Source organism: Convolutriloba macropyga, chromosome 1 (genome assembly GCF_964194025.1).
Source record: "Convolutriloba macropyga chromosome 1, txConMacr16.3, whole genome shotgun sequence".
NCBI lineage: Eukaryota > Metazoa > Xenacoelomorpha > Acoela > Convolutidae > Convolutriloba > Convolutriloba macropyga.
The window spans coordinates 46,888,670-46,902,530 of NC_134468.1; the positions used below are offsets into that span (position 1 = coordinate 46,888,670).

Sequence of the window (13,861 nt, forward strand, 5' to 3'; positions counted from 1 at the left end):
CAACGGAGACCCCTTACTTAACAAAATCGCAAGACCACAGGAAAAAAACTGCGATTCATAAATATGACAATGATTTCAAGTTATCCTGATTTTCAAATTAAAATTCAAGCACTGATATCTTCAAGTAATATTGCCATATAACTATGAAGACAATTAATAGCCTCGCGATCGCCCCGCGTCCATTAACAAAGACTTAATTTTGTTGCTGAATATTTGTAAATACACAAGCAACGTGGACAAATAACGAGATCAGAGCGATCGCCCAATAAATTACTGAAAACGACGACTTGATATACGTTCGTTATAAAAATTCATAATATAGCAAACAAATTATTGAGATAGGACATCAATGCAACAAACTAGAGTATCACATGTTCAAAATTGTTGTTCGATTCATTTAAAAACGAATCTAATTAGCTCAAAGTTCGACACCAGATATGAGTTATTCAATTTAAGACAGAAACTTGTCACATCAGTTTTGCTTCCATTCTCTAAATCAGCGGGAATTATCTGCAATATTTTTAATTTGTTATATAGCTTAGCACCTCTAAAACGTATAGAATTGCGCTCCAACTTCTTTTTATCTGTTTACAAAACGGTTCCTTTAGGAAGTTAAGAATCCCACTTCTTGTTTTCCGGTCCTTCGATTTTAATTGAAACAATTTTTTGCAAAAATATTGCTGGTGTAGACCATTGATTTAGGAACAAATTTAATCAATTCGTATATGTGTAGCTCGTAGATAGTCAACGAGTGCCTCACAAAAATATCAACGCAGTGATCGCCTTTTTTCCAAAAAACATTACATTTAAAATTTTTTTCTGCAATATGTAGATCGGTGTAGAAGCGCTGAGTACGTACAGCAACCAAAAGTAAAGGCATCATATAGAATTAATGGTGTCAAATTTGAATTGTAGTAAGAAATTAATTGATTCCGAGGAACATAACGTCTAAGTTTTGCGGGTATACCACATTTTTTTTTATTTTACTTTGCACATGATCGATATGAGCTCGAAAGGAGAAATTATTATCTAATTTTACGCCAAGATATTTACAGTAATGCTAAAATTTGATGTCCGTTTTGTTCAATTGGAAATTAAGAGCGGCTGGGCCTTTTTTAAAGTTAAGTTGAACTGTTTTACTAAGATTAAGCACAAATTTGTTACTATCAAGCCAAAAGTTTATGCCATCTACATCCGACATCCGTAGTTTCAACAGAACACCCAACTGCTTCTATGTTAGTTTCGTCAGCAAGAAGTAAAATTACAACATTTTACAGACTAAGGGAAGGTTGTTTATATAGATTAAAAGAAGAGGGCCCAAAATCGATCCTCGAGGAACACCTTGATTTCGCACCAATCAGGCGAAGTACTATTAATTACAAATTGTTGCATTCTATTACTCATTTCCAACGGTTGCCTCTAATTCCATATCTCTCTAGTTTTTCCAAAAGAAATGTATAATTGATAGCATCAAAAGCCTTTTTCAAATTAAAAAAAAGAAACTAACTATGGTCGAATGTTGTCGTCTCAAGGGAACAGTTTTGGCAATCTCAACTATTGCATCAATTGTACTATGCTTAGATCTAAAACCAAATTGCTTCCTATAAAAAACAAAAATTTCTCAAAATTCTGGTACACGCGATTGTACATAACTCTTTCAAAATTTTTAATGAAAACTAATAGAAGTGAACTTGACCTATAATTATTTTGGTCAAGTTTAGGCCCCTCTTTGTGCAGTGGTAGAACTCTTGCTCGAGCCAGTTCTTTAGGAAAAATACCTTTCTCAAAAGAAAAACTAATGAAAAACATCATATAGGGGTTGATGACATCTGAAGATAATTTTATTAGTATGTTACCTTTATCATCAACACCTGAGGATGCCATGTTGTCAAGATTGGTTGAAATTTCCCCCACCTCTCTCGCAGTAGTTTCGTAAAGATGCATAGAGCATTGGTGTCTAAAAAAAGAAGGTTGGAAACTTCTATTTAGGTGACTACTGACTTGATATCCTATGGAAGCAAAAAAACTGTTGAACTCGCTTGCATTATTTTTATTAGAAGAAACATCAAATTTCTGATAACAGCTGCTTAGGATTGGAATATTCTGCGATTTATATGGTTTGCCTTTAAGCTCATTGAGTAGCCTGAAAGTCTGTCTAGAGTTTCCTAAACATTTTTGGAGAGAATTTTTTGCGCAACTTTATTTGCTTTTCCAGCCTTGCTCTACACTCTTGAAATTTCTTCTGCAGGTCACTGTTATTTTTCTATTCCTTATACTTATAATAAGCATGGTTTCTTCTTTGACGTAAATTTTTTAACCTATTATCAAATCACTTCGGAACGTTTTGTTTACTATGGACACTTTTTTAAGGAGCCAAGTCTTCTGTCACTTTAAGAAAAAGTTGGTTAAATGTGAAAAAAAGCATTGCAAGGACCAACACTTTTGTAAATAAGGTTACTGTTTTTGTTAAGATGTGCTTCCAATGCTAATTTGTAACGGCTGACATCATCCTCATTTTAAGCTAGTATCTCGGACTTTTAAATCACCTTGAATTATATCGTCACTTGTTCGTCACGCTAGAATAACGAGATTATGATCAGTAAAATTTTGATGTTCTAGGACTTCAACAGAAACATGCTTACCCAAATTTTGTGAATGAAATGGTTCAAGCTAGAACTGTACTCATTAGTTAAACTTGTTGGTTCGGGGGAGGAAATACAGAAACCATTTGCTGTAATGCTGTTCAAGAAATTTCTGCTCAGCAAATTTTTTTTCATAATATCCGAATTCTTATCACCGCAAATAATGACTGAATGGTTGCTCGAATTTAGATTTTCTAAAAACCTGTCCGTCATATTGACAAATTCAATTTTGTTTGAGCGTGGTGGCTTATATACAACTACAGTTTCAAACGTTTGTCTATTTTTGCAGATATCTACACAGAGCTCACTGAGAGTCGAGCTTACTTTCCGTTGTAATGTTGCAAAATTTGTTACATTGCAACATGACTCCAACCCCTTTAAGATTCCAATTCGTGGCTACAAAATTATTGTATCCAGTAACACGATAGTTGGAAATTTCATCTATTTCACTAAAACAAATTATATCAGGTTGTACATCCAGACCATAAATAGAGGCTTCTAGGTTCAACAAATTTTTTCTAATAGATCTAACACTTACGTTGAGGATAGTTATAGTTTTAAAATTACTTTTACGTATTGAATGTTCAGTATTGGGGACGAAAAAAATGATATTCGTCCAGAACCTTGGTCCGGAAACCTGAAATTTGATAAAATTTAGGACATCGCAGAATGATGTTGGGATTTCTGTTTGTCGTGTGACAAAGTTGGCTGAGGAAAAGTTTGATTATTGATATTTGCGAGTGGTGGTGGAAAAATGAGTTGAACCATTTTAGTACACTTTCTTTGCTGTAATTGAGATCAATTCTACCTTTGTACAAACCTTGAATTTGGTAGGTTAAATTGTCGTATTTCCACTCAGAATAAATTGCCCCCTCTCAATCATACTGAATTGATTCTATCATCTGCCTTCATCAATTTTATGAAATTAACTCTCGTTTTGCTCAAATCTTCAACTACTTTGACGTTTTTTTAAGTGTCCGAATGAGTCAAGTTTCCTTTCTTTTTCATAAAGTCCAGTTTTGTTACTCTGCGCAAAAATTTCGCGATTACTGTTTTTTTTCGGAAATTGACGGCAGACAGTGCGCAATTGAGATGTACTCCTTCTTCAAATTTATACCGATAATTTCGATGTTTGTTGATAATTTTCTTTACCTTCAGTTGAACATGCAGATAACCCAAGCAGTTTGATATCATCTCTTCTATAAGTTTCTAAGAGCTCAGATTCAGAAAAAGTTGAGATTTGGCAGCTTCCAACACGACTTTGACATCGAGTTCGTTTCTTAGATCACTTATTTTGGCATAGACAATCTCACTGATAGTAGTGCGCAGTTCTGTCCTAATGGTTTCAAGTATACACGGAACAAGGTTATCAATTGACCTTTTAATGCTTGAATCTATTGTCTTCGATAAATTCAAATCTGGATTGGCCTCTTCCACCGGACTAAGAACAGTACATCTCCTTTTTATACTTTTTGCAGCCGGAGTATCCAGGTCCTTAGAAATTACGAGCCAGTTTGCTTTCCAGGACTGTAGAGTTCGCTATATCGTTGATTGCGGCCCTATCCATTTGAAATCCATTTCCAACAGAATTTATAGCTTCTGACATCATTTGAGAAATTCTAGTCGACTACGAAAATTAAAATATGAGGACAGATTGCATAAAATTATAAAATCGAACAACAAAAAATGTATGCAGAATAGACACGCACAGTATGCAGAATAATATTTACTATTTACACTTTAATAGAATTTAAACTTTATTGCCTTTAGCAGTTCCAAGATATCAAAATCTCAACAACTGCCTGGGCTTTTAAGCAAAAACATCAATTACTAAGAAGCGTTCAGTACTGTTAGCGTTTCCTCAAAATTACAAGCAAGCAACTAGTCCACTGCAATAATAGCACCACAGAGTCAATCCCTACTAGGATCTCGGACGGCAGCTCCAAGATAATGAAATCTCAAAACATAATGAAATCTCAAATATCAAAGCTAAGAAACCGAAACTGACTAGCAAAAGATTATTAACAAACCATCAAAAAAGCATTAAAAAAATTGACTTGCTAAAAGTTTTCTTTGCTTTTTTCATACTTTTCCTCTTTCTGGTGTTTGATCTTTTCTTCAAGATTAATTCGTTTAATGTACGTTGGTGCTGAAAAACTGTTATGAGCAAATTCACTTCAATTCGTTATGCCGGATAAATCCGCTCTAGTTCTGCTTTATAGTACTGCGACTTCTTCTTTCTTGGGGAAATCAGATGACGTCTCACACTAATAACAGGAGCAATTTTCAGTTCACACCAACTTTTGAAGAGATCGGGTGCTCCACAACGATGACAGCAAACGAGGCCTATTATTTGATCGCTATATTCCGTCACGATATGTTTCAATTCGTTGACTTGTAAAGGATTGTTTCTATTGCAATTGTGTAGTGTCACTGAATTATTCAGATCATGCCAGATTCTTAGGTCATTTCGTTGTTTCAGTGGCGATTTTTCTAGCAGCTGTTGCAGATGGAGGCCAGCGTCGCTTCTATGATTTAAGTTCAGACCTGATTTCGAATAAGTTTGTCCAAGAATGCTGTACTGTTTGAGAAGAATGTAAGGGGATTTGTAAAAGTATGTACTGTTTGTAAAAGAATGTAAAGTGACTGCTCTGTTAACGCAACTTGCACCAATAGAAGACCATAGGGGTCATACACTAATCGTATCTCTAAAATCCCAGTTACTTGGGCCCCATGTCTTATCCGATTCGTCGGCAACTACAACTGAAAAGAACTTATTAAACAGCAACGAATTGCTATTTAATCAGTTTATCACAATTAGGCTAAAACAACAACACTTAAATCACTGAACAAAGCAAATTGCCAGAAAATAACTGCAATAGACTCCTAGACCTGTGGTCACGTTCATAAATTAAATTAGAATATTCATTTTTTACTACTAAAAGGAAAGTCATTCTCGAGGGTGATCGGGTCATGTGTGACCAAAGCTGATTCACGAGAACAAACAAAGAAGTCGCTATAATAAGAGCCAAAAAGGACGTCATACATACATACATACATACATACATACATACAACTTAGTCAAAATTACATGTACGAATGAACAGAAAGATTTGAAGTGAGCATGACGTCACAGGTAACAAAAACCGCGAAGACGAAAAAACCAGAAGGACAATAAAAGATCCGCCCAGCTATCACTATTGCCACTATAAATACATTCAACGCCCAAAAAAGATCAAAACAGTTGAGTATCTAATTCCTCCCTCCACTAAAAGTGAAATCGGGACAAAATTACTCACTTATTTCATTTGTTTAGGTTATACAAAATTTTAATTAGAAGAAAACTACTGCAACCAATTTAGCTGTTAATTCCAAACATTCTAGCCTGCACTGGGATTTTGGGAAACCAGTGAAATTCAAAGTTTTCAAGCCGATTGCTGCAAATAATGGATTATACCTGTCATCGGGTGCTGATTTTTTTCACGAAATTAAGGAGCTAAGAACTGCTATTTGTTGCAAATAGAGGAACTGACGAAATCTATTTTCTGACACCCACTTTCGTTCTTTTTCTTTTACATTTTTCGGAAGTATCGCCTGATTGGTTTGCAAATACATTATGCAATTAAACTTTGCATATTTTGTGGTTATAATTCGCAGATTTTTACAAATAAATACTGTGTGCTCTACTTTTTTGTTATCTTGATGCCCAGATGCATCAGACGCAAATTTTCTTCAAATAATGTTTAATCACCGAGAGCATTTCAATAGAAAACTTTTTCAATAGAAAAATAGAGATGAGATATAAAAATTTGCGTGCGCAAGTGTAGAACGTAAGATAGTTTTAACCTTATCTGTTAATATGTCATTGAAGTCTGTCGATTTTGAAATGTGACGTAACAGCCATGGTAAAGTGATGCATGCAAATATCAAAAAAGTTAGTCACAAGAAAGCCACAGGCACCAACCTTCCTGTATCTGTGAAAATGATGAGGCGCCCAAAAATATAGTAGTCTGATTATGGCTGTAGTTGAAATCTGTGTCTCCATTAGATGCGCCATCTGTAGTACCATGGGAATTTACATCAACACCGTTAAACTTATCAGATTTTGCTCCACAACTTGATGAATTTCTATTCGAGTACATATTTAGAAAGCGGGGATCAATCTCAGCAACCAATTCTACACAGAATTCCTGTCCCTGTGAGAGGGTAACTTTGTCCCAAGCACTTTCAAAGTCGTCAATCAGGAAATACACGTTGGGAAATGACAACACATTGCGACTACTTTTCTTGTCCATTCTGTGCTTGAAAGGTGAAGCGTATGTCGTCCTGAAAAAGCATACTATAAAAAGAACTGAAAAAGTAACGACATTGATAGCTTTGTAAGAGTACTGCTGTCAGTTTCGAACATTGAAAGACAATGACACAGCAATAACTCAAGGAGAATAACTAACTTGAAAAAGAATTTCCCTTTCGTGCCACCACTTGCTACAAAACCAAAGCTTTCATTAGTTCTAATTGGTCCACAAAAATTCGAGATCCATGGCGCATGTCTTGTTACTTCTCACAATAGACTTGTACAAAAGAGCACAATTACACCTCTCTATCTGCAGTTATAAAAACCAGCATGATATAAAAAATTAAAGGCATTCGGATGCCTGCATTCGAACTTTTCAAGATATTGTTTCATACAAACTACATAACATAGCCTACAGAGTGCCGGAGTAGCTTCGAACGAAATAGACTTGCGTGCCGTATAAATGAGATGGAAACAGATACAGATACAAGTTGAAAAACTTATCGATGCCGCTCAAAAATCTATTATGCAAAAATGATAAAGCTTTAAAAATCATTCCTTAGAAGCCTTTTTATTAGGGACCTTTATGACTCATATAAGTTCCTTTGACCTTAAACTACTCCAACGAAACACAAAACTTTAAAGTGTAGAAGTCATTTGATTGAGTAAGGTAAGTCACTTAAGATCAAAATCTTATCATTATGACCTTAAAAGATTGAGAAATGACGTCACGCGCGCAATTGCCGTAAGTGAGAGGAAAAATTAATTCAGAAATTTTGCCTTTTTCAGCCTTACAGTGTGAACAAATGTAAAACGAAAAAAGAGCGTCAGACGGCGAAACGAAAAACATAGCCCGAAGAATCCGGAATCGAATCGAAGGAAAACATAACTTACGCCAGAGCGAAACCAACTACCAACTAAACTAGCAAAACTATTTACTTCATCATAGCACTCAATTTGAAAAAAAATAGAGGAAACAAATTAGGAAGAAAAAGAAACACGTGAAAATATATTATTGACAATTTTTGACAAGTTTCGACTCAAACAACAAACTTTAAAAAAAGACTGTCAGTCCGTTTTCTTGAATTTCAGATACAGAGGATAGTATCAATACCAACACGCGTTAGAGATCCTAACTAAGACTTATAAGAACAAAGTTCAGGCATCAGGCATCTAAAATTGGTCTTTATCGGTTCATCCCGTTTCCATTTTGAATTCGTTCTTATACTGATTCCCATCATTTTAGATTGCTTTTCTGGGTGACTGCTGCTTAGAAGAACCTTGAGCAGAATAGGCGAAGAATGAAACTAGCCTAGAGAAATCAAAAAGATTTTAAGCAAAATATTGAACAAGCTGTGCACTAAGGTGAAGCGGAACATATACTTAAATGACGAAGTAAACAGGGGCCACTAAAAAAGCGAGCTGAGAAGATGAGTGATGTAATTTAAAACAAAACAAGCGACACATCTCGAAAAAGGAGAAAACCCGATCAAAAAAAACTAAAGGACAAAATTACAGAAACATGTTAAATATTTTTGAAAAGGTCTCTAAAATTGGTAGACTCTCATATGTTTTTAAAACACTTTAAGAAAGTTTCTGCTTATTTGTTGAGCACTTACACGACACCCTAACGCACTGGAAAACACTTAAAACATGAGACGTAAGTAAAAACTACAAAAACTGCAGAATTGATTTTTAAAAATATGTGCTACCATACCTTTAATTGTTTTTAATTAAAACCAATGGCCCTACAACCAGCATGAATTAAACAAATGAATACGAAAAAACAATCTGAAAGGCCGAAAAACCCTAATTAGGCAAAAAAAGTTGAAAAACTGATAAATTAAGCAAAAAATTGTGAAAATTTTAACTCTTTCCTTCAACGAAAACAAATTGCAAATAACAAAAATAAAAGGACATGAAAGCCAACATGAATACTAATTCCAACCAAACTAAATTACTTCGGACACTAAAAGTTGAAAAAAAAAGTACAGAAAGCGCTAAAAAAGCGTCCAAAACGGCGAAATTACAAAAATAGCTCCTGATTGCTTATAAAACTCCATTATATAATTCAGATGGCCTAAAAAGCTCCTACTTCTTAATATGGCGAAGAACAACCACTCTACGCGAAAAAGTAAATCTAAAGCTAAAAAACACTGCTTCGAAAAAGCCGCACGTGATCAAAATATTTCGCTCGCTTTGAAAAAATTTTTTCACAACTACTTTTCTCGCTCTCTCTCAAAAACGAAGCATGAACTGAAAATCACACTCTTCTCTTGAATTCGTTCAGCATTTTGGCCTAAACACTTAGTTTTCACGTGCGGCGTTGACTTTTACACCCTGTTTTAAATAAACTCTTCTTCGAGTCGTAAAAAAACCAAGAGCACCGCACTATAGCTCCGCTCAGCTTACAGCTTCGCAGCTATAAAAACAAGGAACCGAAAGGACCTAAAAATGTCGCGACTATGGTTGCCACGTACACTACAAAATGCTTTTTTAAATGTAGTTTGGAGTTGCGATGATGGTGTGACTTCCTGCCAGAGCTACTACTGGAGCTTCCCTTCTGCAAAATTCCAGAGCTGAGCTTGAACTTGCACAGGTGTATCAGGAGGTTCAAATACGTCGTCTCCTCCCAGTCGATAGATGGACTGGTGAACACTTCGTGGACATTGTCAACTGTTGTGATATCTGTGAATCTCTTCACACCAACTACTGGCATCAAACAGCCACTGGTAATACAAAGACAACTTAATATACATGTATATCAATATATGCAAGTATTTGAAGCTGCAGGTTCTTGTAAACAAGGAATAGAACGGGGAAACCACATTGAGCATTCTTCAAAAAGCAACAGTCAAATCAAATAAATAACGCAGCTCAGCAAATGGAGAATGCATAACAATCAACATAGTATTTTGCTTTTCCACAGCTAAAGCGCCAATAAATTAGTTGCATTCTGTCTTAGTTTTTATTTTGAAACTGCAAGACTGCTCACAGCGGTTTATGCAACTTTCTTGCAAGCGGGTAGACACATTTTTTGTAAAAGCGCTACCAAATTGTACTCACTTTTCATCCGCCACTTTTTCCACAATGTAACAGATGTCATCACCGTTTTCTAAAACACAACGCTTTTCGATATCGTATCACCGCTTTTCGATATCGTAGCTTCAAACGTACATTTTATAAATAAAAGGCATTAAATATCAATTTGTAGTTTTGCAAAATACTTAATTCATTAGCTGCAACAATATGGCGACGTTTAAATCACTACCTGATTCAGAAACGGTTAAAAGTTAAATTAAGGGCTTAAAGCTCTTCAAGAATCTCTTCACATAATTTTAGTTTTAGAAGAATTACCGAATAATGTGCAGCTGTCATCACTGTCCACTTTTCCGCGAGGAATAAGGAACAGATTCTGGAAGGCAGTGAGCCAGAAGGCCACGAAGTCACCCAAATCCTCAAAATCCTGAGTGGAGGAAGAGGCAGAGTTAGTTGACACATTCACATTGGAACCACTTCCAGCCGCATCTTCAATACAAAAAAAGTTCATCAGATTTCGTTCGCAGTATATACACAAAATTTATAACAGAAAGGTAGTGTAATGTAATCAAGTATTGTAAAACAAGAAGCATCGTTTACAGAACAGAAATATACAAACAAAAAATTAAAAACTAAGCGAACTGACACACATTTTTTAAATACAGCAAAATTTTTTTTAATGACAATTTGAATTAACAATTAACTTGGTTACCATGACTAGGTTTATAAAACAGCAGATCACCAGTTTAACAAATCAATTTTCAGCAGTTTTCATTTCAGTTTTATTTCAGTTTTCTAGATATGAAATATATGTTTCTATTCTCCCCACTTTGGTCAGGTAAGAATAAAAACTCATAATTAATTTAATTTAATCAATCGTATTTTCAATTGGAATAGTAAAATCCACACAATCGGGTTTTCAACTAGGATAGCGGAACCCACGCTATTTGGTTTGCAATTGAGATTCTGAAAACCACACAATCGAAGGTCATGAGACATTAAGGAGGCTTCTTTTGCTTGCAGCTGGCTCCCAGTTCTGCGCTTCTTGCTATCAACATTATACCGTTTCCTCGCATCAGCGTGACTGAAACCGATTGCACAAGCCTGCTGAAAGCAACTGACAAACCAGCTAAGCACAAACTTGTGTTGTCAGTGAGCAGAGCTATTCGCTTCAATGTCTTTCTGACCAATTCAGAGAGTCTTGCAAATGATTCAAAAGCCAAATTCTAGCCACATTTGAAAAAATACTGGCTTGCAGTGGGGAGGTAATGGTTATATCCAGAGCTGCCGATTGTCCAGCAGACCAACAAGGTAAATACACATCTCCAGGTCGAGAATTTGTTTCTGGTATCTGGTTTTTCTGCTCGCAAACTGGTGACAGGTTGGCAGCGCTGCAAGCGAAAAAAATTTTGTCGCTTAGGCGGTCGTGTCGAGAAAACATCACCCATGACATGCAACAGCATGATCACCGAGTGTAACCAAAGATCCTGTTTTACAAAAGGGACACTTCCTTTCTTTTTCATGTATATGAGCCCAGTCTGTACTTCGCAGCTGCACGAAACTCGTTTGGCAAGAGATGGAGGCCGAGAGCTGGTATGGGAGCTGCCGATAATCATGCTCCTGATTGAGGCAGAGAGAGTGACAATAAACGAGCCTTTTCTCTTTCGGAAGTTTGATTTTCAATTAATTTATTGAGAGCAACTTCGTCGAGGACTTCCTGTATTTTGCTTTGAGTGAGCTGCGATATTGAAAAACCATTTGTTTCATCAATCAATTTGGTAAAAGATTAATCTGCCTTCGGACTTTCGCCAGTTATAAGCTCTACTAATGTTGCAGAGTGCGAAATCGAACCAACATAAGCTGCTTTTATCTGATCAGACGCTCGTCGGATTCCAATTCTAGTCTAATTGATAGGCAAACACGCTTGATGTCATTATTCATTGGACAAGACTGCTCCCAGTATATTAAAAGTTGTCCTTTGAAGCGAGTCAAATTCCTCAAAAATATTTACAGCTTCCTCTGACGGTGTATTGAATGTGTATTGACTCAGCGCAGTGAATACACCATTTTTGGTGCACCCAGTCAACTACGTAGAATGTCAAGAGCACACTGTGGGTCGTTTATGTACTCAAGGATCTCCAGTAATTTTTCGATCTTTTGAACAGGTTTCTGTATCGTGGAAGCAACGAATTCGGGAATCCAACAGCAGCACCCAGTATTTCAAGTCGCTCTCTACTGCTATCGATCGTGTTCAGAGCTCCTTTTGACCAGACCTCACATTTTTCTCTTCTGAGTTCTAGGCAGAGACAGTAAATATATCTAAAGCCTCGTTCAGTTCGGGTTCTGTTCCAGCAATAATACCATCTTCAAGGTACCAACAGTGCTGGGTAAGATTAAATACAGCAAATTGTTTTTAAAACAAGGCAGATGCTAAGATTCTTGTCAGTATCATTGCAGCTTACATACAACTCACTAAATACATCATAAATTTATAGAACTTGAAAAGATATTCTTCCATTATGGTTCTTTAAATTGCAACAGAGATAACAGACAGATTCAAAAATAGATCGACTTCAACTTGAGGTTAAACTTGACATAAATAATTTTTGGAGAAATTAGAAAACAGATAAAAAAAATGTGAGCTTAAAAAATTAAGTTATGGCCTAAAAACACTTAAACTCCATGTAAAATAAACTCAGATTTAATATACCGTGAAAAAGCGAGACAGTGTGTTTAAAAGTAAATAAACACAGAAAATAGAGAATTGAAACAAAAACTGATATTTTTAAGATATATATAGTTTCAAGTAAACCTATAGTCTCTCAATGATAAGCCTCATTGGTTTATATTGCAAGATGCCCAAATATATTCAAAAATATTACAAACTTTTTTTAGAACCTTGTAGTTTTTCACAGTGAAGAACATTATCGCAAGAAATAAAGTCAGTTCGTAAATCGGCTGCTCTGGCAAAAAAAGCAATTTCTCAAGTAGTGAGACAGACATTTTATTCCCAAATGTATTTGTGTTGGTTGTATTGAACGGTAGGAATGTTCAATGTTTGGAGAGAAGCAATTTTTTTGGAAAACATTTGAGACAGATATGTAGATTATTTTTTTCAATAAGTATTCCATTGGAAGTATTAGATATTGCAATTTCAAACCATTTGGAGAGCTAGCCTTTTTGGGATCTATTCTGCTCACAAAACCAGCTCACTCAAAACACCGCTACACAAAAAGTATGTCGAAAAATTATTCTAAACGATTTCCTTTACTTTCTTAGTTCGAAATTGGCCCAAAATCATTCATTTTTTTCTGAAGAGACTACACTATAAATCTCAAAATTTCGAATGATCAGATGTCAAAGCAGATAGGACTGACAGACATTGAGAAGCAATTAAAGTTCTTGGAAATAAATCCATCTTGAGAACTTGCCAGCCGAATAGAAAATTACCCAATGCCTCCAAATTTTCATGAAACTGATAGAAAAGAAGTCAAACAAAAGTTGTGAAAACACTGAATGTTTCCAAAGAAATACAGTCTATCAGCATTATGGATATATCAGATTATCGGCAGTGTCCTTGAAATTAAAGTCCACAAAAGTAGATTGCTGAACAGGCCCACTAAAGTAACTATTTAACTCAATGGACAAAGAGTTCAAGGATATTTTCCGTTCGTGCCCCCCAGCGTAGTGGGTGCATATTAATTGTACCCCCAGACGTACGCGCCAAATTTTTACATAATGATCCACTATGTAATGACACGTGCTCTGTAATTGGGGGTGGATAACATAGTGGGGGGGGGGCACAAACGGACAAGATCCGAGTTCAATTATAACTGTCGTTGTTATTGCCATAACACCAAAATCGCCAGATCAAAGGAGATCCTAA

At 35.7% G+C, this 13,861-nt stretch overlaps 1 protein-coding gene across 2 annotated transcripts in view; it reads right to left on the bottom strand.

Moving 5' to 3' along the window:
- LOC142349574 (uncharacterized) overlaps positions 1-13,861 on the bottom strand; it is a 63,653-nt gene that overhangs the window by 47,627 nt on the left and 2,165 nt on the right. For both annotated transcript variants that reach the window (XM_075401238.1, XM_075401231.1), the window contains 4 exons: positions 10,294-10,464; positions 10,003-10,051; positions 9,417-9,665; positions 6,607-6,968 (listed from right to left, as the gene is read on the bottom strand). In XM_075401238.1, coding sequence (XP_075257353.1) covers positions 6,607-6,968; positions 9,417-9,665; positions 10,003-10,051; positions 10,294-10,464 — 831 coding nt within the window. The remainder of the gene's footprint in view (positions 1-6,606; positions 6,969-9,416; positions 9,666-10,002; positions 10,052-10,293; positions 10,465-13,861) is intronic.